General features: G+C 35.2%; 1 protein-coding gene and 1 pseudogene across 10 annotated transcripts in view; one reads left to right on the top strand and one right to left on the bottom strand.

Annotated features, from left to right (window-relative positions):
• Window positions 1-27,555, top strand: part of DOCK7 (dedicator of cytokinesis 7) — a 236,897-nt gene that overhangs the window by 67,007 nt on the left and 142,335 nt on the right. For all 10 annotated transcript variants that reach the window (XM_086717167.1, XM_086717165.1, XM_086717168.1 and 7 more), the window contains 3 exons: window positions 5,951-6,093; window positions 10,383-10,476; window positions 11,172-11,334. In XM_086717167.1, coding sequence (XP_086573293.1) covers window positions 5,951-6,093; window positions 10,383-10,476; window positions 11,172-11,334 — 400 coding nt within the window. The remainder of the gene's footprint in view (window positions 1-5,950; window positions 6,094-10,382; window positions 10,477-11,171; window positions 11,335-27,555) is intronic.
• LOC112871793 (small ribosomal subunit protein eS25 pseudogene) lies at window positions 12,064-12,456 on the bottom strand (annotated as a pseudogene).

The raw sequence follows: 27,555 nt of genomic DNA, 5'->3' as shown, positions 1-27,555 counted from the left end.
CACAAGGTTCTGCAACCATCACCACAGTCTTAATTTTGGAACACTTTTGTATTCATTAGTAACCCTCCATTCTCCCCCAATCCACAAACCCAATCCTAAACAACCTCTGATCTCCTTATAAGGTCTGTATGGATTTGCCTATGCTGGACATTTCATATCAATAGAATTATACAATATACAGTCTTTTGTGACAAGCTTCTTTCCCTTAGTATAATGTTTTATTTTTTTATTATTATTTTTTAATGTTTTATTTATTTTTGAGAGAGAGAGAGAGACAGAGTGCGAGTGGGGGAGGGGCAGAGAGAGGGAGACACAGAATCTAAAGCATACTCTAGGCTCTGAGCCATCAACACAGAACCCAACATGGGGCTCAAACCCATGAACCAGGAGATCATGACCTGAGCCGAAGTTGGACACTTAACTAAGCGCCCCAGGCGCCCCTCACTTAGCATAATGTTTTAAAAGTTCATCCATGTTGTAGCATGTATCACTATTTAATTTCTTTTTATTGCCAAATAATAGTCCATTGTGTGGATATACCACATTTTATTTATCCATTCATCAGTTGATGGACCTTTGAGTCGTTTAAACTTTTTGTTTAGTATGAATAATGCTGCAGTTAATGTTCAGGAACAAGCTTTTGTATGGGCATGTTTTCATTTTTTTGGACATATACTAGAAATTGTTGGATCTTAGTGACAATTCTATATTTCACGTTTTGAAGAACTATCAGGTCGTTTTCTAGTGTTGCTGCACCATTTAAAATTCTTCTAGTAGTGTGTGAAGGTTCCAATTTCTCCGTATCTTTGCGAACACTTTTATTATTTGGCCCTTTGATTACAGCCATCCTAGTGTAGGCAAATAGGTTTGTCATTGTGGTTTAGGATTTGCTTTTCCTTGATATTTAATGATCTTGAGTATAATTTTATGTGCACTGGTTATGTGTATACTTTCTTTGAAGAAATATGTAGTCATGTCTTTTGCTCATTTTTTTAATGTCTTTGTTTTTGTTTTATCTAGTGGATGCTCATTTTTTATGTGGCTTTTTAATATTCTTTTTTTTGAAGTTTATTAAAAAATTTTTTTTTTTTTTTAATTTTTTTTTTCAACGTTTATTTATTTTTGGGACAGAGAGAGACAGAGCATGAACGGGGGAGGGGCAGAGAGAGAGGGAGACACAGAATTGGAAACAGGCTCCAGGCTCCGAGCCATCAGCCCAGAGCCTGACGCGGGGCTCGAACTCACGGACCGCGAGATCGCGACCTGGCTGAAGTCGGACGCTTAACTGACTGCGCCACCCAGGCGCCCCAAAAAAAATTTTTTTTAACATTCATTTATTTTTGAGAGAGAGAGAGGCAAAGTGTGAGCAGGGGAGAGGCAGAGAGAGAAGGAGACACAGAATCTGAAGCAGGCTTCAGGCTCTGAGCTGTCAGCATAGAGCCTGATGTGGGGCTCACATTCACAAACCATGAGATCATGACCTGACTGAGCCACCCAAACACCCCTAAGTTTATTTATTTTGAGAGAGAGAGAGAGAGAGAGAGAGAGAGAGAGAGGGAGAGGGAGAGTGAGCGCACGCATGCCGCATGCGCAAGCTGGGGAAGAGCAGAGAGAGAATCCCAAGCAGTCTCTATGCTGTCATTACAGAGTCCCATGAGGGGCTTGAACTCATGCACTGTGAGAACATGCCCTGAGCCAAAATCAGGAGTCAGATGCATAAGTGACTGAGCCACTCAGGTGCCCCGCTTTTTTATATTCTTGTCTTTGAATTTAAGAGTTCTTTATGTATTCTGGATACAAATCTTTTATCTTTTTTTCTTATTATTTTTTTCTTATTATTTTTAATTTACATTAAAAATGTAAATTAAGTTAGTTAACATATAGTGCAATAATGATTTCAAGAATAGAATTTAGTGATTCATCACTTACATATAACACCCAGTGCTCATCTCAGCAAGTGTTCTCCTTAATGCCCCTTGCCCAACAAATCTTTTATCTAATACAGGATTTGCAAATATTTTCTCCCAGTCTGTGGGTTTTTTTTTTTTTTCCTCTTTTAATGCTGGTGTTTGTAGCATAGAAATTAAAAAAAAATTTTTTTTTCACGTTTGTTTATTTTTGAGAGATAGATAGAGACAGAGCATGAACAGGGGAGAGGCAGAGAGAGAAGGAGACACAGAATCCAAAGCAGCCTCCAGCTGCTGAGCCGTCAGCACAGGGCCCGATGCAGGGCTCAAATCCATGGGACCGTGAGATCATGACCTGAGCTGAAGTCAGACACTCAACTGACTGAGCCACCCTGGTGCCCCTGTAGCATAGAAATTTTAAATTCATTTTCTCTGTTCTTTTGTTGCTTGTGCTTTTGGAGTCCTATCTAAGAAAGCATTACCTAACTCAAGATCAGAAAGATCTGTTTGTATGTATTTGTCTAAGAGGTCTATAGGTATAGCTCTTACATTTAGGTATAATCCATTTTGGGTTACTTTTTTTTTACATGGTGAGAGGTAAGGGTCCAATATTATTCTTTTAATGTAGCTATTGAGTTGTCCCAACACCTATTTGCTAGGAAGACTATTCTTTCTCCAGCAAATGGTCTTGTCATTCTTGTTGGAAATTAGTTCACGGGACATCTGGGTGGCTCAGTTGGTTAAGCATTTGACTTTGGCTCAGGTCATGGTCTCACTGTTTGTGAGTTCAAGCCTCGTGTAGGGCTCTGTGCTGACAGCTGAGATCCGGTAGCCTGCTTCAGATTCTGTGTCTCCCTCTCTCTCTGCCCCTCCCCGGTTGGCGCTCTGTCTCTCTTTTAAAAATAAATAAATATTTAAAAAAAAAAGAAAGAAAGAAAATTGGTTTATGATAGATGTATGGGTTTAATTCTGGACTCAATTCTATTCCATTGATTTATATGCTAAGCCCATGGTAGTACTATTCTGTGTTCATTTTTTTGGCTTTGCAGTAAGTTTTGAAATTGGGAAGAGTGGTCCTCCAACTCTACAACTTTATTATCTTATTTACAGATTTGTGTGTGTGTGTGCCTATTTTGGGCCCTTGTAGTTTTATTTTTGAGAGAGACAGAGCGCAAGCAGGGGAAGGGCAGAGAGAGAGGGAGACACAGAATCCAAAGCAGGCTCCAGGCTCTGAGCTGTCAGCACAGAGCCCAATGTGGGCCTCAACCCATGAATCTTGAGATCTGCTTAACCAACTGAGCCACCCAGGCGCCCTTGGGCCCTTGTAGTTTAATATGTAGTTTAGAATTAGCTGTAAATTTCTGCACAAAGGTAGCTGGAATTTTGATAGACATTACATTAAATCTGTAAATCATTTTGGGGAGTGTTGCCCTCTTAACAATATTAAATCTCCCAATCCATGGAATGTTTTTCCATATATTGAGATCTTAACATTTTTTTCAGTGTTTTATAGTTTTCAGTGTACAAGTCTTTGCCTTTCTCCTGTTAAATGCATACCCAATTGTTTTATTGTTTTTATGATATTTGTAATGGAATTGTTTTCTTAATTTCAGTTTTAGAATGTTCATTTCTTGTGTATATAATATTTTTTTTTTAATTTTTTTTTCAACGTTTATTTATTTTTTTGGGACAGAGAGAGACAGAGCATGAATGGGGGAGGGGCAGAGAGAGAGGGAGACACAGAATCAGAAACAGGCTCCAGGCTCTGAGCCATCAGCCCAGAGCCTGACACGGGGCTCGAACTCACGGACTGTGAGATCGTGACCTGGCTGAAGTCGGACGCTTAACCGACTGCGCCACCCAGGCGCCCCTCTTGTGTATATAATATTGACTTGAATATTGATTATGTGCTTTGAAACCATTTGAACATGTTTATTAATTGCAGTGTTTTTTTTTTTTTTCCTCTTTCGGATTCTTTAACATTTTCTATATACAAGATATTGCCCTCTGCAAATAATAAAAGGTTTACTGTTTCTTTTTCAATCTGGATGACTTCTTTTTCTTTTCTAGCAATCTTGACTAGAACCTTCTATACTATATTAAATAGAAGTGGCAGGAGTGTTCCTGCCCTTGGGGGTCAATGCATTCAGTTCCTGACCTTGGGGGGGAGATGCATTCAGTCTTTTATAATCAAGTATGATGTCTACTGTAGGTTTTTCATAAATGTAGTTTAGTAGATTGATGAAATTCCCATCCATTCCTAACTCTTTTGAGTATTTTTATCATCAAAAGATGTTGGATTTTGTCAAATGCATTTTTTGCTTTTGAATTGACTTGTATGGTGTTTGTCCTGTATTCTTTTAGTAGGGTGTATTGCATTAACAGACTGGATTTTAGAGGTTAAACTAATCTTACATTTCTCGGAGAATTCCCACTTGGTCATAGCATATAATTTTTTTGTAGATGTTAGAATATGTTTCCCAATATTTTGTTTAGTATTTTTCTTCTATATTCATAAGGGATATTGGTCTGTAGTTTTTCTTTCTTGTGAAATAAATCTCTGGTTTTGATATCAGAGTAACACTGTCCTCAGAATGAGTTGTGAATTATTCCTTTTTTTATAAATTTTATTTTGGAGGAGTTTGTGAAGGATTGGTATTTGTTTTTTTTTTAAAATCGGAAGAATTCACTAGTGAAGCCATCTTGGCTTGGTCTTTTTGTGATAAGTTTTTTCATTACTAATTAGATCTTTCTGCTTGTTTTAGATCTTTTCATATTTTCTGTTTCATCTTAAATCAGTTTCAGTACTGTGTTTCTAGAAATTTGTTCATTTTGTATAAATTGTCTAATTTTCGACCTATAGTTATTCAAAATATTGTAATATAATTCCTTTTCTAAGAGCTGTAGTGACGTCTACTCATTCATTCCTGATGTTAGTAATTTGAGATGTTGTATTTTTTAACCGCCCACTTAGCAAAGTTTTTAAAATTTACTTTTTGAAGAACCAGTTTTTGGCTTCATTCTTATGTTTGTAGTTTCTATTTCTTTTATTGTCATCCAGCTGTTGTGTTTGAGTCCTTTCTCGTGCTTGCTTTGGGTTTAGTTTTCTCTTTTTCTACTTTATAAAAATGAAAGGTTAAGTTACTTATTTGAGAACTTTTCTTTTTTATTTATAGTCATTTATGGCTATAAATTTTCCTCTGAGTGCGGGTTTAATGATATGCCATATGTTTTGGGATATTGTGTTTTCATTTTCATGTATCTTAAATATTTTCTAATTTTCTTTGTTATTTCCTTTAACCCATTGGTTTTTCGAGAATCGAGAGTATGTTTAACTTCCACATGTTTATGAATTTCCCATATACTTTTCTGTTACTGATTTATAATTTAATTTCACTGTTCTTGGGAAACATTTTATATGATTTCAGTCCTTTTGAATTTATTTTATTTTGTTTTATAGGTTAATCTATGTTGGAGAATGCCCTGTGTGTGCTAGAGAAGAACACATATTCTACTTTTGCTTAGTGACATGTATTAGTTTGTTTATGGTTTTAAGTCTTCAGTTTCCTTGTTGATCTGTAGCATAGTTGTTCATTTGTTGTTGTTGTTGTTTTCCAGTTGGTTTTGAATAATAAGGGTATCTTGCAAGGACTTTGAATGAATGTTATCTTAAAATTCTGTTTCAAATTCAAGTGCTAAGACTGAGGGACCATTAGATGGTAACTAAAATTTTCATTGTGTGAATATTTCCTATTAAATGCATAGTTTCTCTGTAGCTGCATGTTATAGCTCATCTTTGGTCATATGCATAGTCTGTGTGGTAGAAATTTATTTTCCACTGGAGAAGTTTTAAAAGAACCAGGAGATTTATGTATGGTGCTTCCTTACCTATCTCTCCAGAAATGAAATTCTTTACTACAATCAATATGTCGGGTAGATAATTTTCAACTTGAATGAATTTTTTTCCTGTGTTTGGAAAGCTGCTTTTAAAACAATTTAAATATTATGAAAATGAATACCAGACTTTTCTTTTCCCTTGGTAGAACGAAAAGGGTCTTGGTCAGAGAGGAGGAATTCTAGCATTGTTGGCAGACGATCACTCGAAAGGACAACAAGTGGAGATGATGCTTGTAACTTGACCAGCTTTCGACCTGCTACTCTCACAGTGACGAATTTTTTTAAGCAGGTATTGTTCTGTCATGTAGGAATTCTATGGGGATATTTGTACATAATATTATTTTGGTTTCAGAAAAATTATAATTGTATATTTGCTTGTAGTACATGTACATGTAATAATTTTGATTTCTAGAAATTAAAAAAGCTTTTAAGAGCAAAAAGTATAAGAATAAAATAATATTGTATCTGCTGTTGTATAATTATATTTAAATGTTAGCACTAATAATGCATCAACATCATTCCTCCACATTTATATCCTATTTCTTAAATGTGATGTTTTAACTTTTAAACATTTATGGTTTATGAATTTTCTTAGTCATTGAGTGGTTGTATCTCTCTTCCCTACCCAAGTTTTATTTTGGTTGAAGCTACCGCATCTATAGTATATGGAATAGGACTTTCAGGCCTTACTAGTATATTTTTCTGCTAAAATGTAGTCAACATTATTTGTTTAGATGAGTTTATAGGTCCAAGAAGTTCTTGATAAAAGACACTTTATTCTTTGCAAATATATTCTCTGTGCTTCAAATTATGAATCAAACCAGTAGTTTTCAAATGCTGATCATGATCCGTTAACAGTAATAGAAATTTAATAGGTAATACCCAGCTTGAAAACAAATGAACAAATTCAGGAGAATAGAAAAATAATAGTGCATTGCACATAGTGAAGTTAAATATTGCTTCAGTGAGCTTTTTTCCTCTTGCTTTTTGTATGAGTGCATACATGTATGCATGTACATCCTGGATTTTGATATAAAATGGATTGGTACCATGTCTATATTTTGGAACAGATGACTGGGAAATGCTAAATATTCTTTTAGAATTCCTTCATTTGAGGTCTTATTCTTAATAAGAGGAGGAAATCCTGGCCTATAATATCTAATACTTAAAAGAGGACAAGGATTTAGGAAAGGATGTGCCATGGATTGAAAGACAGCAATCTGCTTGAAGCTCCTTTCACAGTTTGATATCAATAGCATTTATAGACAGCTGCTCGGTGAGATTCATATGGAGAGTAAAGCAGGTGAGAAGTGTCTAAAGTGGTGAGGGTCTTTTTATTATGGACAGTAGTATGAGGAAGAGTCTAGAAAAGGTCACAGTGTTAGCTAGATGAAGTGATAGGCCAAATAAAGCTATGGACAGTAGATCTACCTGATACAGTGACACAGCCTTGCAGCTATGACATTTTTTTCCCTTTCTATTTCCTTAACTGCTGCATCACTTCTGCACTATTTCTACAGCTCTTTTTCCATTTCTTCAGCCTACTTTATTATTGAACTGGTATTGTAACCTTTAAATCAACAAGTCATTCATCTACCCACCTACCTATTGATCCAACAAATAGTTTTTGAATATTCAGCATGTACTGAATATTAATCCACTTACCTACCTATTGATTTAGCAAATATATTTTGAGCATTCACCATGTAGTGGACACTGTGTTGGAGACTGGTAACTAGAAACTAGCGCAAAGTGATCGTGAAAACTTAAAATGAATTATTGTTGGAAGTATCAGCAGTGGAGAGCATTTATATTTGACTTTGTATGGTCTATTTGTTAAAAATTATTAGCATCTATAATTCTTATAAGTATTTTTAAATAGCTAGGATACTGTGCATTAGGCAAATGCAAATTAAGGAAAAAGCAGACATTACAATTTTAGTAAAGTAGAATTCATGGTACGAATTTCTCCTAAATGAGATACAGAAGGCAGTTCTTTTAAATTGATGAGAGATTACTATCTGTGATTGGGATATAGTAATTAGGAGTGCTTCTGTACAGATTTGAAGTTGTTAAGCAAAATTATTAAAAATACATAGAGATATAAAAACAAAATTAAGCCCACACATTAGTTTCAGGAACATGTTTTATTTGTTGATGAGTATATATAAGTTGGAGTACATAGTGATAAAATATGCTGTGTGGAAGTGGAGGGTGTCAGCTAGGCTCATTCACATTTGGAAATTGAGACTGACTTTTGGTAGGAAGACTGAAATGACTCAGACGTCTTCCATGTGTCTCAACTTCTCTTCTCATCCTGTAGCAGGCTGGCTTGGTCATGTTCTCATAGCAGTGGCAGAATTTCAAGAGGGGGCAGGCTCACTTGTACAGATGTTTTTCAGATCTCTGTATCACATTTGCTTATTGGCCCAAAGAAAGTCACATGGCCCACCCAAGAGGAGGGAATTAATTATGCCTCACCCCAACAAATGTCATGGAAACAGGAAGTAAAGATTGGAGGCCAATAATATAATCAATTTAACAGGTTAAGTAGACAGAAATAATTAAGTAGAGATAATCTGAATGTACTATCAATAAGGACCACTTAAAAAGTTATGTTAATACTGTATTCAAAAAGAGAGTATACTGTTTTAGCAACTGATGGAACATTTACAACAATTAGGCCACAGAAAAAATCCTCTTAAAATGAAATTCTCTAATCATAACTCAATAAAACTAAAAGCTATTTATAAAAGTATTAACAAAAATCTTGAACCACTTAGAAATTAAAAAAAAAAAAAAAAAATCACCTTCCTAGGGGCTCCTGGGTGGCCTAGTTGATTGAGTGCCTGACTTTGGTTCATGTCATGATCTTGCAGTTCATGAGTTTGAGCCTCGCATTGGGCTTGTTGCTGTCAGCTCCAGAGCCTGCTTTAGATCATCTGTCCCCCTCTCTCTGCCCCTCCCCTGCTTGTGCTCTCTCAAAAGGAAATATTAAAAAAAAAAATCACTTTTCTAAATAGTGCGATAAAAGAAGATCAGTTCTGTACCATGTTTAGAATATAATAGTGAACAAATGGAATCTGTCTCAAGGTGAGGTCACATAATAAAGTAATGTTAAATATGTTCATTACCACATAAGTATATGAACTCTGCACTAAAAAAGATATCAAGTGCAGGAGGTTTGGATTAACAAAATCTAAAGACCTACTCTTGAATAAAAGAATGAAATAAATTCTTACCTATTTTAATTGCAAGAAAAAATATATGAAATAGAAAATTTTGTATTCATTAGGTACGGTTTGGTTATTTGTTGGTTTGCTTGTCTCTTTTCCCATTGATTGAGGTTGTTTCATAGTTTTCACTCTGGTCTTAATATCAGAATAATTATTCTTCTCTTTAAGAGTAGTTTATGTAAACAAATGAATAAACAAACAAAAAGCAGAATTACACCTATAAATACAGAGAACACACTGATAGTTGCCAGAAGGGTGTGAGGTGAAGGGAGGGGCAAAATGGGTGAAAGGGAGAGGGAGATGCAGGCTTCCAGTTATGGAATGAATGAAGTCATGGGAATAAAAGACAGCAAAAATAAAATTTTTTAAGTACTTGCAGTCAGAAAAAAAAGTAGCTTTTTGTTACTTTTTTCTTTTTCCAATTTAGTGAATGCTGTATATTTTGTATTTGAGAACTGTGGTAGTATAAAATTGAAAAGACAGAAATTCAAGTGCAATGACTTTTTTTTTTTTTTTAATTTTTTTTTCAACGTTTATTTATTTTTGGGACAGAGAGAGACAGAGCATGAACGGGGGAGGGGCAGAGAGAGAGGGAGACACAGAATCGGAAACAGGCTCCAGGCTCCGAGCCATCAGCCCAGAGCCTGAGGCGGGGCTCGAACTCACGGACCGCGAGATCGTGACCTGGCTGAAGTCGGACGCTTAACCGACTGCGCCACCCAGGCGCCCCTGCAATGACTTTTTAAGACTGTCGTTTATGTGTGTTTCTTTTCTGTCTATATATTTTGTTTAACTTTTTTTTTTAATATTTATTTTTGGGAGAGGAAGAGAGAGAGCAAGCATGAGTGGGGGAGGGGCAGAGAGAGAGGGAGACGGAGAATCCAAAAGACGCTCCAGGCTCTGAGCTGTCAGCACAGCCCGACACGGGACTGAAACTCATGAACTGTGAGATTATGACCTGAGCTGAAATCGTATTCTTAACCGACTGAGCCACCCAGATGTCCCTTTTCTGTCTATATCCTTATTTTTCTTTTTTCCATTTCATCTCCAACTTCTATTGATTTTATTTATTTTAGAGTGTCTTATAATACTTTATAGACATAAATAATGGGCTATAAGTAAATATTTAAATTTAAGGTACAGATAATAGTATCATAACTCAATAAAATTTGAAAGCATAAAAGGAAGGAAATCAGTATGGTATTTGTTTTTAATCATAATTATATTAATTTAATCTTTTCATTCTGACTAAATGGACAGAAGAGGGTAAGAATATTAACAGGCACTATACATTTTTTTTTTCAATCTACTCTATTTGTTTTCTCAAATGCTTTTTCCTCAGGAAGGAGACCGCTTAAGTGATGAAGATCTGTACAAATTTCTTGCTGATATGAGAAGGCCATCTTCTGTTTTACGGCGACTAAGACCTATTACAGGTATTTTAAAATTTTGAGTAGACATCATTACAACCCTTTCATCCCTAATATGTCATATTTTTAGTAATTATGTATTTCTTTTTTCACTTATCTGGTCCATGTGTCTTTCTTTGCCCAATGCCTGTCAGTCTTCTTCATTTCATTATTCTGCCTTTGTGGTCTTAACAGTTTATATGCAAGATTCAGTACTTTTGATAATTTGAGTACTGACTTGAGAATGATGAGTAATTTTGTGGCTTACAATTATTCTTTAGGTGAAAAAATGTACATAGGATGGTAAATATTCTGAAGCAGATTGATACTATGGTCAGAACAAACCATTACAGAGTAAAACTGTTTTGTTTGTTGTTTTAGAGTAAAGAAGTTTAAATTAAATCACTTAACCTTCAAAATGTTGGCATGATCCTATGCTAGATCCTTTTCTGTTTTGTTTTCTTTTGCTTCTTTTTTTTCCTTCTCACTCATTTATTCATTCAGTAGGCATTTATTATTTTACATGTACTGTGTCTGTATCAGTAATTAGTAAGTTTGAGACTTGGTAAAATGAAATAATTTAGAGGTCTGAGATAACAGTAATTTTGATTTCTTTCCAGACTTCTTGCAAAAAGAGGACCTGAATCCTTCCAAGAACATTTTTAATATGAAGTTTTAATTTATTTGTTTATGTTGTTTTTATAATATATTTTTATACCCAGCTCAGCTGAAGATAGACATTTCTCCTGCACCTGAAAATCCCCACTATTGCCTAACTCCAGAGCTGCTTCAGGTGAAGCTTTACCCAGACAGTAGAGTTAGACCTACCAGAGAAATTTTGGAGTTTCCTGCCAGGGATGTCTATGTTCCAAACACTACTTACAGGTAACACATTTTAATTTTGGAGATTTCTTTTTTTTAGATTAAAAAAAATGTTTATTTATTTATTTTGGGGGGAGAGAGAGAGCGAGTACACGTGCGAGTGTGAAGAGGGGCACTACACCTGTAGTGTGGAGCCCGCTTGGGGCTCAATCTCAGGAACCATGAGATCATGACCTGAGCCGAAATCACAAGTTAGATGCTTAACTGACTGAGCTATCCAGGCACCCCTTAAGATTTTTTATTGTTATCATGACTTGGCATTTAAAGTAATCTCTACACCCAACACGGGGCTTGAATTTATAATCCCGAGATCAAGAGTTGCATGTTCTATTGACTGAGCTAGCCAGGCACCCCTGATTTTGGAGATTTCTGAAATCAGATACTGTACAGTCTATTTTTAAAGTAGAACTAGAATAAACTTTCCAAAAATCTTTAGTAGCTTTACTTATTCGATTTCTTATCACATAATTTTATTAATAGCTGAAATGTGTTAAGCTTATACTATGTGCCAGGTCACATGTTAATTATCTTACATATGTTATCTTATTTAATCCTCACAGCCTGCAGTGTAGGTATTGCATTCATTTTAGTAATGAGTAAAGGGATGGAGAGGTTAAGTATACTTCACTGTGGTAGAGCTAGCATTGGAATTGTAAGCTGTTAGGTTAAAACATTAGAACTCCCAGTTACTATATTTCTGCAGATGTTCTTTTTTTCTTTTTTTTAATTTAATAAAGTTTTATTTTCTAAAATGTACAGTTGGTAGGATCTGTTCATGCATCTTCACCAGCAGCTGGGGCATCTGCACCCTTGGTGTTTCTGGTATAAATTACTGGAGCTCTGTGCTTTGAAACCAGCTTAAAAAGTCCTTTACTAAGGAGCCCTGAAGGGCTGCCCTGGCAGTGTCCCAGAGACAGCAGCTGGAGTTACAAGCTGATAGTTGGGAACTTTCTTACAGAGTTTGTCATACGTCGCTTTGTCAACAAAACTAGGTTATTGAACTTGTCCTGAACTTTGCCTTCGGACCAGTTCTTCTTTTTGGCCTTGACCCCAGATTTGTTCCCTAAGTCCTTCTTTTTTGGCTGACTTTCCAGCATCTTTCTTCTTCTCATCCTTGGGTGGCATTGCAAAGCTCAGAGAGCAGCAGCCACCCCTGCAGTCTCACTAAGATGTCGGACAAAAAGCCCTCAAGTGTTCTTATTGGCAGAATCTAGTATTACACAGGAATCAAATATATGTGCCTGCACTGTGGTTTAACCAATAATCAACAATGTTTACTGATGTACTGCTCAGAATACTTGACATGAGATTGTTGGGTAGGCTTTATATGCTGACCACTCTATAACACTAAGAGTTCATGACTTGACATTGGGATATCCAACAGGGCAGCTCAGACATAGGATTCCAACCCAGACTTCCCCATCATAGCATATTTCACCACCTAGTTGCCCAGTTTCTGATGCCCAAAGTTTTGAAATCAAAATGATTTCTTTCTTTTTCTTTTTCTTTATTTATTTTGAGAGATAGAGAGAGTGCAAACAGGGGATGGGCAGAAAGAGAGAGAGAATCCCAAGCAGGCTCTGTACTGGCAGTGCAGAGCTCGACATGGGGCTCAAACTCACGAACCGTGAGATGACCTGAGCCGAAATCAGAAGTCCGGTGCTTGACTGACTGAGCCACCCAGTCTTTGTCTTAGTCCTCACATTTACTCTTCAAACAAGTTTTATAAGCTCTGCTTTCAAAATGTATCCCAAATCTTATCTTCTCCACTTTTAAAACTCTAGGCAGGTCACCATCTAGATCAACATGGTCATATAGAAATATAATGGGAATTGCATTTGTAATTAAAAATTTTATAGTTCCCACATTAAAAAAAACAAAAAGAAACAAGTGAAATTAATTTTAATCATGTTATTTAACCTAATATATCTAAAATATTATCATTTCAACATATAATAAATGTAAAAAGCTGTTGAGATATTTTACTTTTTTTCTTTCCTACAAAAAGTCTTCAAAATTGGGTGTGTATTTTATACTCTAAGCACATTCAGTTTCAGATAAGCCACATTTTGGATGCTCAGTTGTTTCATGGAGGCTAGAGGCTTAGCATATTGGGCAGCTGCTCATCTCAGATTTTTCTGTACCTTTCTTTTTTTTAATTAAAAAATTTTTTTTATTAATGTTTTATTTTATTTTTTGAGAGACAGAGAGACACAGAGCACAAGCAGGGGAGGGACAGAGAGGGAGACACAGAATCCAAAGCAGGCTCTAGGCTCTGAGCTGTCAGCACAGAGCCTGATGAGAGGTTCAAACCCAATGACCCAGGTGCCCCAGATTTTTCTGTACCTTTCTAATTTGATCATCTGCCTTCCACCCTGCCTAAATCAATTTTCAACTTTATAGCCAGAGATTTTTTTTTTTTAAGATTTTATTTTTAAGTAATCACTGTGCCCAACATGGGGCTTGACCTCATGACCCTGAGATCAAGAGTCACACGCTGGGGCGCCTGGGTGGCGCAGTCGGTTAAGCGTCCGACTTCAGCCAGGTCACGATCTCGCGGTCCGTGAGTTCGAGCCCCGCGTCAGGCTCTGGGCTGATGGCTCAGAGCCTGGAGCCTGTTTCCAATTCTGTGTCTCCCTCTCTCTCTGCCCCTCCCCCGTTCATGCTCTATCTCTCTCTATCCCAAAAATGAATAAACGTGAAAAAAAAAAAAATTAAAAAAAAAAAAAAAAAAGAGTCACACGCTTTATTGACTGAGCCAGCCAGGCGCCCCTAGCCAGAGAAATTTTAATTATTATCAATTAGATTACTCATTCCTCAACATAAAACCTTCCAGTGACTTCCATTACAAGCAGAAAAATGCTTTTTTTGTAATACTCTATAAAATTCTACATGTTCTATCCCCTGCCTGTCTCTAACTTCATATCCTACTCTGCTTTGCTCATGTCGCTTTAACGTCAATGGTCTTTTTACTGTCCTTTAACAAACAAAATTCCAGTCTGCATAAGGCTTTTCCATTTGTTCTTCTCTTTGCTTAACATGTTTTACCTCAGATCTTCATGTGGTTTGATTCCTTATTCAGATGTATATGTGTTGAAAGGTCACTGTCTAGAGAGGCTCACTCTCTTCACCCTCAGCAAAAAGATCTACTGCTTTTCTCCTCTAGTTTGCCACCCTTTGTATTTGTCGTTTTCTGCCGTTACATTATATAGTTATGTGATTGGGTTTTTTTTTCTTTTGTCTTTTTCTTTAGAATGTAATTACTGTTAAGAGGGACTTGTCTATTCCCTTTATCACTTTTTTTTTTTTTTTTTTAAGTAGGCTCCACACCCAAGGTGGGGCTTGAACTCAGGACCCTGAGATAAGTCACATGCTCTACTGACTGAGCCAGCAAGGAGCTCCTTTCCTTTATCACTTTATCTCCAGCATCTAGAATAGTGTGCTAGCACACAGGAAGCACACAGTAAATATTGATTCGATTAGTTAAAAAATAAGGAACCGTGTAGTGTTATGAGAGTGGCATTTACAGTCATAGAGATACGGGTGTGATTTCTGACTCCAGTTTGCACTATTTGGTGACTTTAGATAAGTTAATTTATTGGCCACTCAGTTATCTTATTTAAAAAATGGGAGATAATAATAATATCTGTCTTCTCTTGTGAGGGTACAGAGTACAAAACACTACATGTAATTGACACTTAGTGTGAGTAAAATTTCTGGAAGATAGGCTAAAAAAATATATATATTGTTTTTAAGAGAGACAAGGTAACATGGAATTATTCTTCTATAAATTGTGATTTAAGTATTTACAAGGACATGGAATAAAGGAGAAATTATATAATCTAAAATGTGTCTGAAACCATTTTGAGGTTATCAGCTGTACCTCTTATCTAGTACAGGTATCTTATCTAGAGCATCCCTAACTTGTGTTTATCTGTTTTGCTTCTGCTTGGAAATTGGGGACGTTGAGTGGTCTTTTTTTTTCATCTTCCTACTTATTTTTGTTATTTGCATATTTAAGTATTTTAAAATGATTTTATGACTATACTTAAACTTTATAAGTACTGTAGGCTTAAAATTAAAAACGGAGGTCTTTCATCTCATTTTTACCAGCTTTTCCCTACCTTGATGTCTAATTTTCAGTATGTCAATCACTGGCAACTCTTTTTGCTCTTTCTTTTGTTTTTTTATTTCTTGTTTCTAAATAACACATCCATGCTACTATTTCTTGATTCTTGTTCAATTTTAAATATCTGTTGACTGTTGCAGAAGATGAAGATTTAACTCTTATATTTTCCTTCCTAGAAATATATATGCTTGCATAAATCCAGGAAAAAATACATACACTTGTCATCTCTCCCATGTATAGTTATATCCCAGTTTTTCATTAAATTAATGTTATTTTTTTTTACGTTTGTGATTCTTATGTAACAATTTTAGCAGCTTAGCCATGTGGATTACTATGATTCTATTACTGCATTTGTTTTGTATAGCTTTTTATTTTCTTGGAATAGCTACATTATTTAGTTTTCCCTACTTTTCAGTGTGTTGTCACTAAAATTCTCTGTAAAGCTTCTTGCAGTACAGTAGAATGCATGAGATAGTCCGTTCCCCTGGGAACTAAATTGTAAGTGCAGCAGAGGGACTTTCCTAGGCTCGCTAGACTCAGTGCAGTTGTCATATTGGAGCCTGTTGACCATTATGCTGGAAATTTGCTTTACATTTCTTTTGCGATGGAGTCCTTATATCCCATATATTTTTCTTTCTTGTTTTACTTATTTTACTGTGAGCCTTCAGTATCTTCCTGAAACAGGATGTATAAGAGTAAATTCTCTAAGAGTTTTATATCTGACGATATGTTTATCTTACCTTTACTCCAGAATTACTAATTTTGCTGGATACAGTATTCTAAGGTTTAAATTATTTTCTGTCAAGATTTTGAAAACAGGACACAACTGTCCTCTGACTTTAAGTGAAGCATTTGAGTGGTCCAGTATACTTCTGACTGCCAATCTTTGGTTGGTATCTTTTCCTTTCAAGGCTTTTTTGAGTTGTTTTCTTTATCCCTGGTGTTTTGAACTTTCATGTGATGTACTGATATGATAACATTTATTTAGTGCTTTATAGTATGTAATTGTTTTCATTTAAATTAATTTATTCAGTGTCAGAGGAATCTTATAATTCCAAAGGAATCTTTTAATTCTGGCTGTATTTATTTTTCTCCACAATAAGGCTGAGATTAAGAAATTTATCTGGACTTGAACCCAGGTCTTATTTTCTATGTTATTCATCCTTTGGGAGGTAGTACATCTAACATTTATACTTATTGACAATATGAATAAAGTTAAAATTTCTTATTGCTAGATAATTGTTATATTTTTATTAAAGCAGGTAGAACACTTTTATTTACCTTATTATTTGCCTCAAAATGTACATCATTATTTATCCTTGTTTAATAATTTTTTAATGCCTTATTTTTTTTTTAAGTTTATTTTGAGAGAATAAGAGTCGGGGAGGGGCCGAAAGAGAGTAAGAAAGAGAATCCCAAGCAGGCTCCACACTGTCAGTGCAGAGCACGACGTGGGTTTGAATTTACGCATCGCAAGAACATGACCTGAGCCCAAATTGAGTTGAATGCTTAACTGACTTAGCCACCCAGGCGCCCCTTAACGCCTTATAATTGAGCTGAGTATAACAGTTGATAGGAATGGCATCCTCGAGTATTATATCTAAGAAGTAATGGAAACAAGGGCCAAAATAGAAAATCTAGACGTGTTTCAGGATTTGAATGGGAGCTGGGTAGAGAACCTGTATCAAGTGAGTACACATCTCACTAAATAAAAAAGCATATTGTTTCCTCTTAAGTATGTATCCAGTTTTAATATATCAGGTACTCCTCCTGGAGAAGAAGGATAAGTTAATACACCAAAAGGTTTAAGTGTAAATTTAATAAATTATAAGTTACTGTGGTTTAGCTGTATGAGTTTTTGGAAATTAAGTAAACATGTATTAGAAGCTGTTTCAGGTAACTTGTTTATTTGTATTTGATTTTGGTTTTTATGACTGAATGCCTTACCATTTGAAGTGTTTAGCATCAGTAAAGATAATTGATTGTTCAAAACTATAATTATTTTCTATTCTGGCAGTAAACTTTTCAAGTGTAAGAATGCATTCATAGCTAATTAACTTGACAGTGATCTTGAGATATCTTTTAACATATCTCAGTGGCTTTAGCTTGCACTGTATCTAAATACTCAATTAATTAAAGAGCTGATAGTCATCCCAGGCATTAACGATTCATCAAATGTGTAAAGAAGAACTGTTTTCTCATGAATGAGCAGTTATTCCCAGAAATAGTAGAATCAGCTAAACTTATCAATAAGTTTAGGTTTATTCCTATTAAACATTTAATGAAAACAGCTACTGTTTTAGGTTCTAAAATTTTTCATCAAAATAAATTAGTTTCAGGTTAGAATTTTTTTTTTAAGTTTATTTGTGTTAGAGAGAGAGAGATTGCAAGCATGAGCAGGGGAGGAGCAGAGAGAAAGGGAGAGAATCCCAAGCAGGCTCTGCACTGTTAGCTCACAAACTGTGAAATCATGACCTGAGCCAAAATCAGAAGTGGGATGCTTAACCCACTGAGTTGCCCAGGCGCCCTGTTTCACGTTAGAATTTTATATAATCTTTTTTCATCTTATGTGCAGCCTTTAAGGATCTCATGTAAAATGCTTTAATTCATTAACATACTTTGGTAAATCGTGATACAGGATGTCAAGTTTGCTAACTTTCTTAGCGTGCAGAAATGATCATTAAGTGCTCTGTTAGTAGTAGGTTACCCATGAAAGCTGTTGAAGCAAGAAAGATGCATTATTTTGTTTAAGAAAGAGATTAATAATTTTCTGCTATAAGGGTGTCTTCAAAGAAGTAAATAAAGTTAGGCACACGAGAATATAGAAGCAGAATTATGGTTTCTATACTTTGTTGATATTTTTCCTCCTGTTACTTTTTTGCCAAAAAATCTTCTTTGATGTTAAAAATGAATAATTGTAAATTTGACTGTATGCAGTTGTTTTTTTTTTTTTTTATAAAATCAATCTCCAAGATATATAAGGAAATAATAGTTTCAGTGTTACTTGAAATGCGTATTTCATGAAAAAGTGGGAAATGGGTTCCTGTAACCAATATTTTGCAACCATATTTTCTTTTTAGGAATTATCTTAAACTGGAGATTGACTGGTTTTTCTTCTTTCTTTTTTTTTTTTTACATAGGGATAGTAAAAGTACCTATATTATAGAAATTTGTGAGGACTAAATAAGGTAATACATATAAAGGTTTTTGTAAAGTGCCTGGCACATATTAAATGCTCCATTAAAGAGGTGCCTGGGTGGCTTAGTTGGTTAAGCATCTGACTCTTGATTTTGGCACAGGTCATGATTTCACGGTTGGTGAGGTTGAGCCCCACATTGGGCTCTGTGCTGACAGCGCCTGCTTGGGATACTCTCTCTCCCTCTCTGTCTGCCCCTCTCCTGCTCATTGCTCTGTCTCTCTCTCTCTCTCTCTCTCTCTCTTTCTCTCAAAATAAGTAAACTTAAAAAAAAATGCTTGATAAAAGTTAAGTCATTATTATTATCATTGGCTTTATTAAATTACATTTATCCAAGTATTACACAACTCAAGAGAGAATAGTTTGAAGGCATAAGGATACTGGGCTTTGGGGGGTATAATTAGATAAGAGGATGATTTAAGAATAAGAAGGGAGGTTATCCCAAGCAAGAAAGTAGCTTGCTTTGTATTATTACTTGAGCCTTATATGCTCATGTAACCTGAACATCAAATCATATAGGTTGCTTATTGTACTTAATACTGTTAAAAAATTTGAGTGTCATGACAGTTAAAATTTTTAGGAATTTGTAGTTTGTTTAAAAAAAACTTTATCATATCTAGAAAATCTAGCATAGAAATAATTCTAGAATTACAAAAGGAGATGTATGAAACCTCAGCAGATACCAGCTAACATATAGATATCGTAAAAAATTTGCATAAGTTTCCATAAATATTTGCTGACTACATTGTTGCTGGATCACAATAATATTCTAGCTCAGTTTGAATTCTTTTTAACCTTTTAAGGTATGTTTCACAGGAGGCCGTAATTTGGGGTAATACACACTAGTGGTTATTATACAAATCTGTAGGTGTACATTTTCCCAGTGAATAATGTTCAAAAAAGAAAGAAAAGTTGGCATTAGTTTATATACCGTCATTATCTCATTAACTGTGCTTAGCAACCTGCATAGAAACAGTAGGTTTATCTCTGTTTTATAGATGATAAAGCTGACATTCCAGAGGGCTCTCACATTCGTAACCGAAAAAAAAAACAACCCAGAAATTTAAGCATTGTTAATGTGAGTTTTAAGGTATTTACACATTATATTTATTTTTTTAGTATAAAACTTGAGTGTATTTTAAAGGGTCTCATGAGGTAAAAAAGATTTTAAAAAATTATCGTCTGAATAGAGGGAGAATGAATGGATGTGATTGAAACAAACATTTGGCTGAGGTGAGAGAACATAGGTTAAAAAGAGGTATATTCTGGGGCGCCTGGGTGGCGCAGTCGGTTAAGCGTCCGACTTCAGCCAGGTCACGATCTCGCGGTCCGTGAGTTCGAGCCCCGCGTCGGGCTCTGGGCTGATGGCTCAGAGCCTGGAGCCTGTTTCCGATTCTGTGTCTCCCTCTCTCTCTGCCCCTCCCCCGTTCGTGCTCTGTCTCTCTCTGTCCCAAAAATAAATAAACGTTGAAAAAAAAAAAAATTAAAAAAAAAAAAAAAAAAAAAAAAGAGGTATATTCTGAAAATGACAGATTTCCTATTATTGAACACCTTTTGCTTCTGATTTTTATGGTTATTATCAGACAATGTAGAAAAAGCTGTCTGAAAGGATATATATGTAAAAAATATATTTTTTAGTTTAATTTGTTATTTATTTTTTTCAAAATATGTTTTAAAAAAAAATTTTTTTTTAACGTTTATTTATTTTTGAGACAGAGAGAGACAGAGCATGAGCAGGGGAGGGTCAGAGAGAGAGGGAGACACAGAATCTGAAACGGGCTCCAGGCTCTGAGCTGTCAGCACAGAGCCCAACGCGGGGCTCGAACTCACGGACCGTGAGATCATGACCTGAGCCGAAGTCGGCCGCTTAACCGACTGAGCCACCCAAGGCGCCCCTCAAAATATGTTTTGAAGAAATTGTTGAGATTTCTCAAAGATATTTTTAAAAATCTGTTATTAAGCCATACCTAAAATTAGAGATTTTTGTATTTAAATAAGTTTTTTTTCCCCCTACACATTAGTTGTTCACTTATTCTTGTACAGTGTTAATCCAGGAAGGGCCTGGTCTTTTCAAACCCTCTATAGGGATAAATGAGGGTATATAGGTATATGGCAGTTTTTAGCTAATGTCATGTATTTCTTATTGTGCCAAATGGAGGTTATTTACAGCAAGTGCTTACTTTATCAAGGAAATACTTATGCTATCACAATATCACAGAAAAATACTAGTCCAGTTGTCACATTAAGATAATCAAATAATACCAGTGGGAAAAATATTTTTTATTGTGTATCTGAAATCATTTAAAAGTTAGATACTAGATTATGTGTAATGTTACTCATGTTCCAAATTTGTGCTTGAGCTCCACTGTTGCATTTGAGTTATAAAGATCAAAGTATATCTAATTGAGCAAATGCTTGTGTGTTTGATTTTTAAGAGCTGTGTCACAGAGCACACGCTATTCTTGGCAAGGTTGTTAGAATTGGCCTCTTTCCTAACAGTAGCCTTAGTTGTAATCACCTACTGAACTTTCATATCTTTGTTTTTTTTCTAAGTTTTAGAAAGACTATATCTAGCAAATATTGTGTTACTAAGAATATAAGAATGAATGCAGTGGTTCATACCCGGTAACAATCAGTATAAGAAACAAAATGAAAGGATGCCATTCATTTTGATTTGGACCTTGGTTAGCAGTTAGGAATATGCCCCATACAACTCTTAATAATCGTTTGTAAACCTATAGGTTTACTAATCTGAATATAGTCTTAAAAAAAATTTTTTTTAATGTTTATTTATTTTTGAGAGAGAGTATGAGACGTGGACAGAGAGAGAGGGAGACACAGAATCTGAAGCAGGCTCCAGACTCCAAGCCGTCAGCACAGAACCCAACCTGGGGCTTGAACCCATGAACTGCAAGATCATGACCTGAGCTGAAGTCAGATGTTCAACCAACTGAGCCACCCAGGCGCTCCCATAGTCATTTTAAAAAATATTTTATTTATTTATTTTTTTTTTGAGAAAGAGAGAGAGAGAGAGACTGGGGGAGGGGCGGGGGGGTGGGTGGGGACAGAGGATCCAAAGCTGGCTCTGCAATGACAGCAGAGAGCCAGACGTTGGGCTTGATTCCACAAACCATGAGTTCATGACCTGAACCAAAGTCGGACACTCAACTGAGCCATCCAGGTGCCCCACTAACCTAAATATAGTCTTAACCTTTTTATAATGGGAAATTACAAACATACACAAAAGTAAATAGAATAGGGGTGCCTGGGTGGCCCAGTCATTTAAATGTCTGACTCTTGGTTTTGGCTCAGGTCATGATCTCTGTAGTTCATGGGTTGGAGCCCCTTGTTGGTCTCTGTGCTGACAGAGCAGAGCCTACTTGGGATTCTGTCTCTCCCTCTTTCTCTCTCTTTCTGCCCCTCCCTGGCTTCCTTTCTCTCTCTCTCTCTGTCTCACTCTCTCTCTCTCTCTCTCTCTCTCTCAAAAATAATAAATAAGTAGAACAGTACAATTAACCTCCATTATCATTCTTGTTTTATGTATTACCTGTTCCCTTTTTCCCTATAGTAGTTTATTTAAAAAAAATTTTTTTTATTTATTTTGAGGGAGAGAGAGAGTGAGCATGCACACACACGAATGGGGGAGGGGCAGAGAGAGAAGGAGAGAGAGAGAATCCCAAGCAGGCTTTGCATTGTCAGTACACAGCCCAAGAAAAGGCTCAAACCTACAAACTGTGAGATCATGACCTGAGCCAAAACTGAGAGATGTTTAACCAACTTAGCCACCTAGGAGGCACTACTGTAGTTCTATAAAAACAAAGTCTAGTCATGGTATCATTTTACCTGTCCATCCTTCAGTATCTTTTCTGTTAAGTAGTTTAATAAGCTTATTACATACTGATTGAATTTTTTTTCTAATGTTTTGTTTCTAGAAACAGATTGGCCACCACTCAAAATGTATATATTCATACTATGACCCATGTAATTCATGTTTCTTGAACTAGGTTATATGACAGTAGATCTTGCTTAAATTTGTGGTTCTTAAAATTTTTTTTATCATGGTACTCTTTGGCAGTCTTTTGAATCCTATGACTCTCTTTTTTGGAATAATGTTTTTACGTGCATAAAATAAAATAGAATAACAAAGGAAATTAATTACATTGAATTATAATTATCAAGATATTAAAGTTCTGACATGTTTCTTTCCTAATGAGTTAAATATCTAGCCACATGTCTAAGAACTACTATATTTTCTAAGCAGTAATAAGCATGTGACAATATTCTGAGATACCTGTACTGGTTGTGATATAAAAATATGTACCAGTTCTGTTAATAACAAAGTCTCAGGTATAATTAATACTGGTGTGGTTAGTTTCCTACATTCATTATTTAAGGAAATGCAAATTTCAGTGACAATGAAGGAGTATTTTACTCCCCATTCAAGTTTATGGCCCCTGCTTTAGAGTATTGGTTTTTATATTGATTTTTGGTTTTCATGGATGTCTCAAGCTACTGCTAGTACTCTACTCTTCCAGTTTTGCACTAGATATACCACTCTTGCTTTTATTCTATCTTGATTGGTCCTAGTTTATTTTAATACAAAAGCTTGTGAGTTGAGAGCTCTGTTTTCTACCATTTTAACATAGCCACCCAAGATTTTTTAGTTAAGGGCTTGCATTTGAATGTGAAGAGTGTTATCTCAGACTGCGAGGGAAGGAATAAAGTTCCAGAACAGTAGCAGAGCAGAGTAGGAGAGCAGTTTTGTTCTCCTATCCTGAGAATTAGCGTATTTTCAGTTAGGAAAAATTTGTACAGATTCCTTACTTATAGTGATATGGAGCGATATCCAAGATCTAGTTTTTATAAGTATATACCTTGTTTTGTTTTGTTTTGTTTTTACAATTACGGAATCATTTTTTTCTTCAATATATGAAATTTATTGTCGTATATACATTGTTTAGTTCATAAAATCATTCAAATACCATATTTTACTTGAGGTTTACAACAACCCTGTGGGGTACATTTGGCAACATTATTATTATTCTCATATGTGGAATGTGGAGACTGAGGCTTTGTTGTTTATATGAAAATACATACAGCTTTACATCTTTAAGGTTGTAGATTGTTGCTCTTTGAGATATACCTAATCATTTTGTTGGATGTATGATTGTTCCAGGGTTAAACATGAATTTAGAAAAACAGTTTTGTTTGAGATGGCATCCTTGATTTTATGTTTCCTAAAATGTCATTGAAACCTGATTTTATAAAGGCATACTATGGGAGATTGTTAATCCTGCTTTCATGACCTTGAACTCAACATTTCACACCAGTTGAGTAATTTTGTCCTAGTTGATTTGCCTTGATAACACTTGGACTTTGATAAGAGGGCCAACTGTTTGGTCATTTTGTTTTTAATTTTTTTTTCTTTTTGCCTTAAATTATTTTTAATTTTTTTTTTAACGTTTATTTTATTTTTGAGACAGAGACAGAGCATGAACAAGGGAGGAGCAGAGAGAGAGGGAGACACAGAATCTGAAACAGGCTCCAGGCTCTGAGCTGTCAGCACAGAGCCCGACACGGGGCTCGAACTCACGGACCGTGAGATCATGACCTGAGCCGAAGTCGGATGCTTAACCGACCAAGCCACTCAGGCGCCCCACCTTAAATTATTTTTAATTATAGTGTTTCTTGTTTTCAGTTTTCAAAACTGTTGTGTTGGATGATCACTCAACATCACAAACACAAACACGGTGATTATGGTTGTTTATGATGGAAAAAATCACAATGAAATTTAACTATCCTGTAATAGAAGGTCAAATATGCAACAATCCATATTTGGAATAGTTTTTATAAAGAAGACAAGTACTAGGAATTCAGTAAATACTGGTTAATGCATACAGTTTTGATTAATTTATGAGCTAATTGATTTCCATGAGTTATGCTATTAGGAGGAAAAGATATAAGCATGAGAACATGCTGCTTCTAGGATGATGAGGAGGAAACAGATTATACAACAGTAGGTAACTCTGAAATGAGTAATGTGTATACGTGCTCTTAGTAAAATTCACACTGGCTCAGAGTAAACTCTTGGTATAGAAATTTGGCAGTGATTTACTAAAATTAAGTAGCTTGACCATCTTTTTTGATGCTCTTGGAGTTTTTATTACTATTTTTGCACGATTCTTTTTTATCATTTGCCACATGTACTTTTCTGTCTTTTCTTGATTTGCTAAATGCCAGTTGAGGGGTACAGACAGTAATGCTGTAAATATTGAGGGAGGAGCCCCCATTTACTAAGATATTTGTAAAGGAAGTGAGATCATCTGGATCTTGAAGTAGGACCTACCCAAGCAGATAGTCATATAGAGGCATTCTAAATAAATGGAGTGGCATTAGGAAATGCACTTTTAGGAAATAGGCAGTGTTAAAAAGTAGATAATTTTGATTAGTGCAGAGGGTTTGTGTTGGGCAAGAAATGCTTGAAGAGATAATTTGGGGTCAGATTGTAGAAACTCTTGAATACGTGAAAGAGATTGGGATTTTGTTCTGTAGGTTTATGCCCTTTGAATTGGGGTATACATTCTTGCTATATGAGATCTGCAAGACCACAGGATAAACATGACATATCTTCCAGGAACATAACTTTTTAGAAGATTTGGAGAAAAAATAACTTTCTTTTAAATATGGAGATGATTTATAGAGTAGAATACACAATTCACATGCAATTTTAAGATAAATTGTAAGATTTAAGATAAAATCCTAGTAAGATTCTAAAATTTGTGTTTATATAAAGCCATTTTCATCCCAGCACTGTAAGGAAATGCTTTCATTATCCTCAAGCTGTTAAACTCTTTTAATAGACAAGTTTGAACATCATAGGTCAAAGTAGGATGTAGCCATTGTAAATTTGTTTTAGGAAAATTGAAGGAAGATAGACAAACTTAGGAGACTATTTAGGTAATTTCAAACTCAGGGTAAAAGTGGGTCTTGGTGGGCTTTGGGCAGTAGATATGGGAAGAAATGGTATCATATTAACAGACCTTTCAAAGGAAGATTGTATTCCATTTAGTGGCTTCAGATACAGGAGAGGTGGTTTACAAAGTAGAAAGACAGAGATGTCTTCCAGGTTTTAAGCTTGGATGACTGGAAGCATGATACTACCATTAGTGAATATGCAGAAGTAAGGAGGAGTGTGATAAGGTAGAAAGGAAGGACCAGCAGGGGCAGTAAGGCTTTAATGAGTTTTGATATGTTGAATTTGAGGAGATTATAGGGTATCAAAAGGAGGAATGGCAAACAGGCAATGTAAGAAGGGGAACCAGAGAGAGATCTGGGAATAATATGTAAATTTGGAACTTTACTCATTGAAAATAGAGGAGTCCATGAGAGTAAATAGACTTTCTGAGGATCAGAGTAGAAGAGATGATTGAAGAGTGTGCATTGGCCCGAATATATCACTTACTAGGAGGGAATAGGGCTATAAAAATGCATCCAGGCTAAGGATAATCCTGAGAGTGTAATAGTAGTGTGGAAGTGAAATGAAAGTGAAGTTTGGAAGAAGAATATTGTTTATTAGTAAGTAGCAGAGAGATCCAAGAGAATGTGGACTGAGGAAAGGCCATTTGATTAGACAATTGTGAGTTAGTGGTGTAATTAGAATACTTGGCAAAGTAGTGAGGACAGAAGGACATGATTTGTGAATCATAAAAAAAAATTCTTTCTTTCCAGAATTATCTCTCCACTGAGCATATTTTATATGCAGAAAAAAACTAACTTAGTACTCCTAAAAGGAACAAAATGAAACTTACTGTGTAAGAATTGTAAAAAAAAAAAAAAAAAAAAAAAAGGGACGAATAGAAGAAGCAATTGATATATTAAATAATGCATTATTTTGTATTTAAAAGCTTCCAATTCTTTTGTGAAAAAAAGTCATTTTGGCATTCTGGCTCCAAAGTCAATTTTGACAGTTCGGCTGCGGTTTTAAAAACTAAAACCTATTCTTGCCTTTGTTCTTTTGTACTCTTTGGGAACAAAATATTTATGTAGGATCCACATAGATCATACATGTTTACATATGACATGTTATACATATATGACATGTAGAGAAAAATACATAATGCCGAATATTTATTGACTAAGGTAAGTCACTATGTAACTTGGGCATTTTATTCTTTAAAAACTGGATTTAATTCAAAATTTTATTTCCATTTGCTAGTTTCTTTAAAAACTTTATTTAGAAATAAATACTGACAAGTGATATTCTGGTCAGAAGATTGGCATCTTGTAATCCTTGAGGATTAGAATTTAAATGATTTAAATTAGAAATAGCATAATCATACTTCTATTACGTGTCACTAAAAAAACTACAAGAATTTAATTTTCCATATATTAAGGGATGAGTCTTTATTGAATTTGAAAATGTACATACACATCTGTCAGGCTGTTTAAACATTCAACAACTTGTTATGATTTTTTAGTTCTATATGACAACCTACACAAACGTATTAGACTCATACTGTGCCCAGGGAGAATAAATTATTAAACTTTAACTTGATGCTGCAAATACATTCTTTCTCATTACATTCTGACAAGATCCCTTTAAATTGTTTTCACATCATTAAGTGTTAAAACATATAAAATGTATGCAGTATATACATAAGTTAACAAATATGTTACGATACAGTGATACCTGATATTAAAGTCAATATGACCTAATAATCATGATCTACTGCATTTAAGACAGTTAATCTACTTCAATATAGTATTATATCCTGCTTCATTTGACTTCCTAAATAAAGCATACCAAACATTTGTTTCAGATTTTGTTGTAGCAAAATGAAACATCAGTTTTAAAATTAGTATTACAGATCTTCATGTGTACTCTGAACTGACTGAATTT

This window comes from Puma concolor, chromosome C1 (genome assembly GCF_028749965.1).
Source record: "Puma concolor isolate L17-30 chromosome C1, mPumCon1.1.hap2, whole genome shotgun sequence".
NCBI lineage: Eukaryota > Metazoa > Chordata > Mammalia > Carnivora > Felidae > Puma > Puma concolor.
This window is presented reverse-complemented; position numbering and strand designations above follow the sequence as displayed.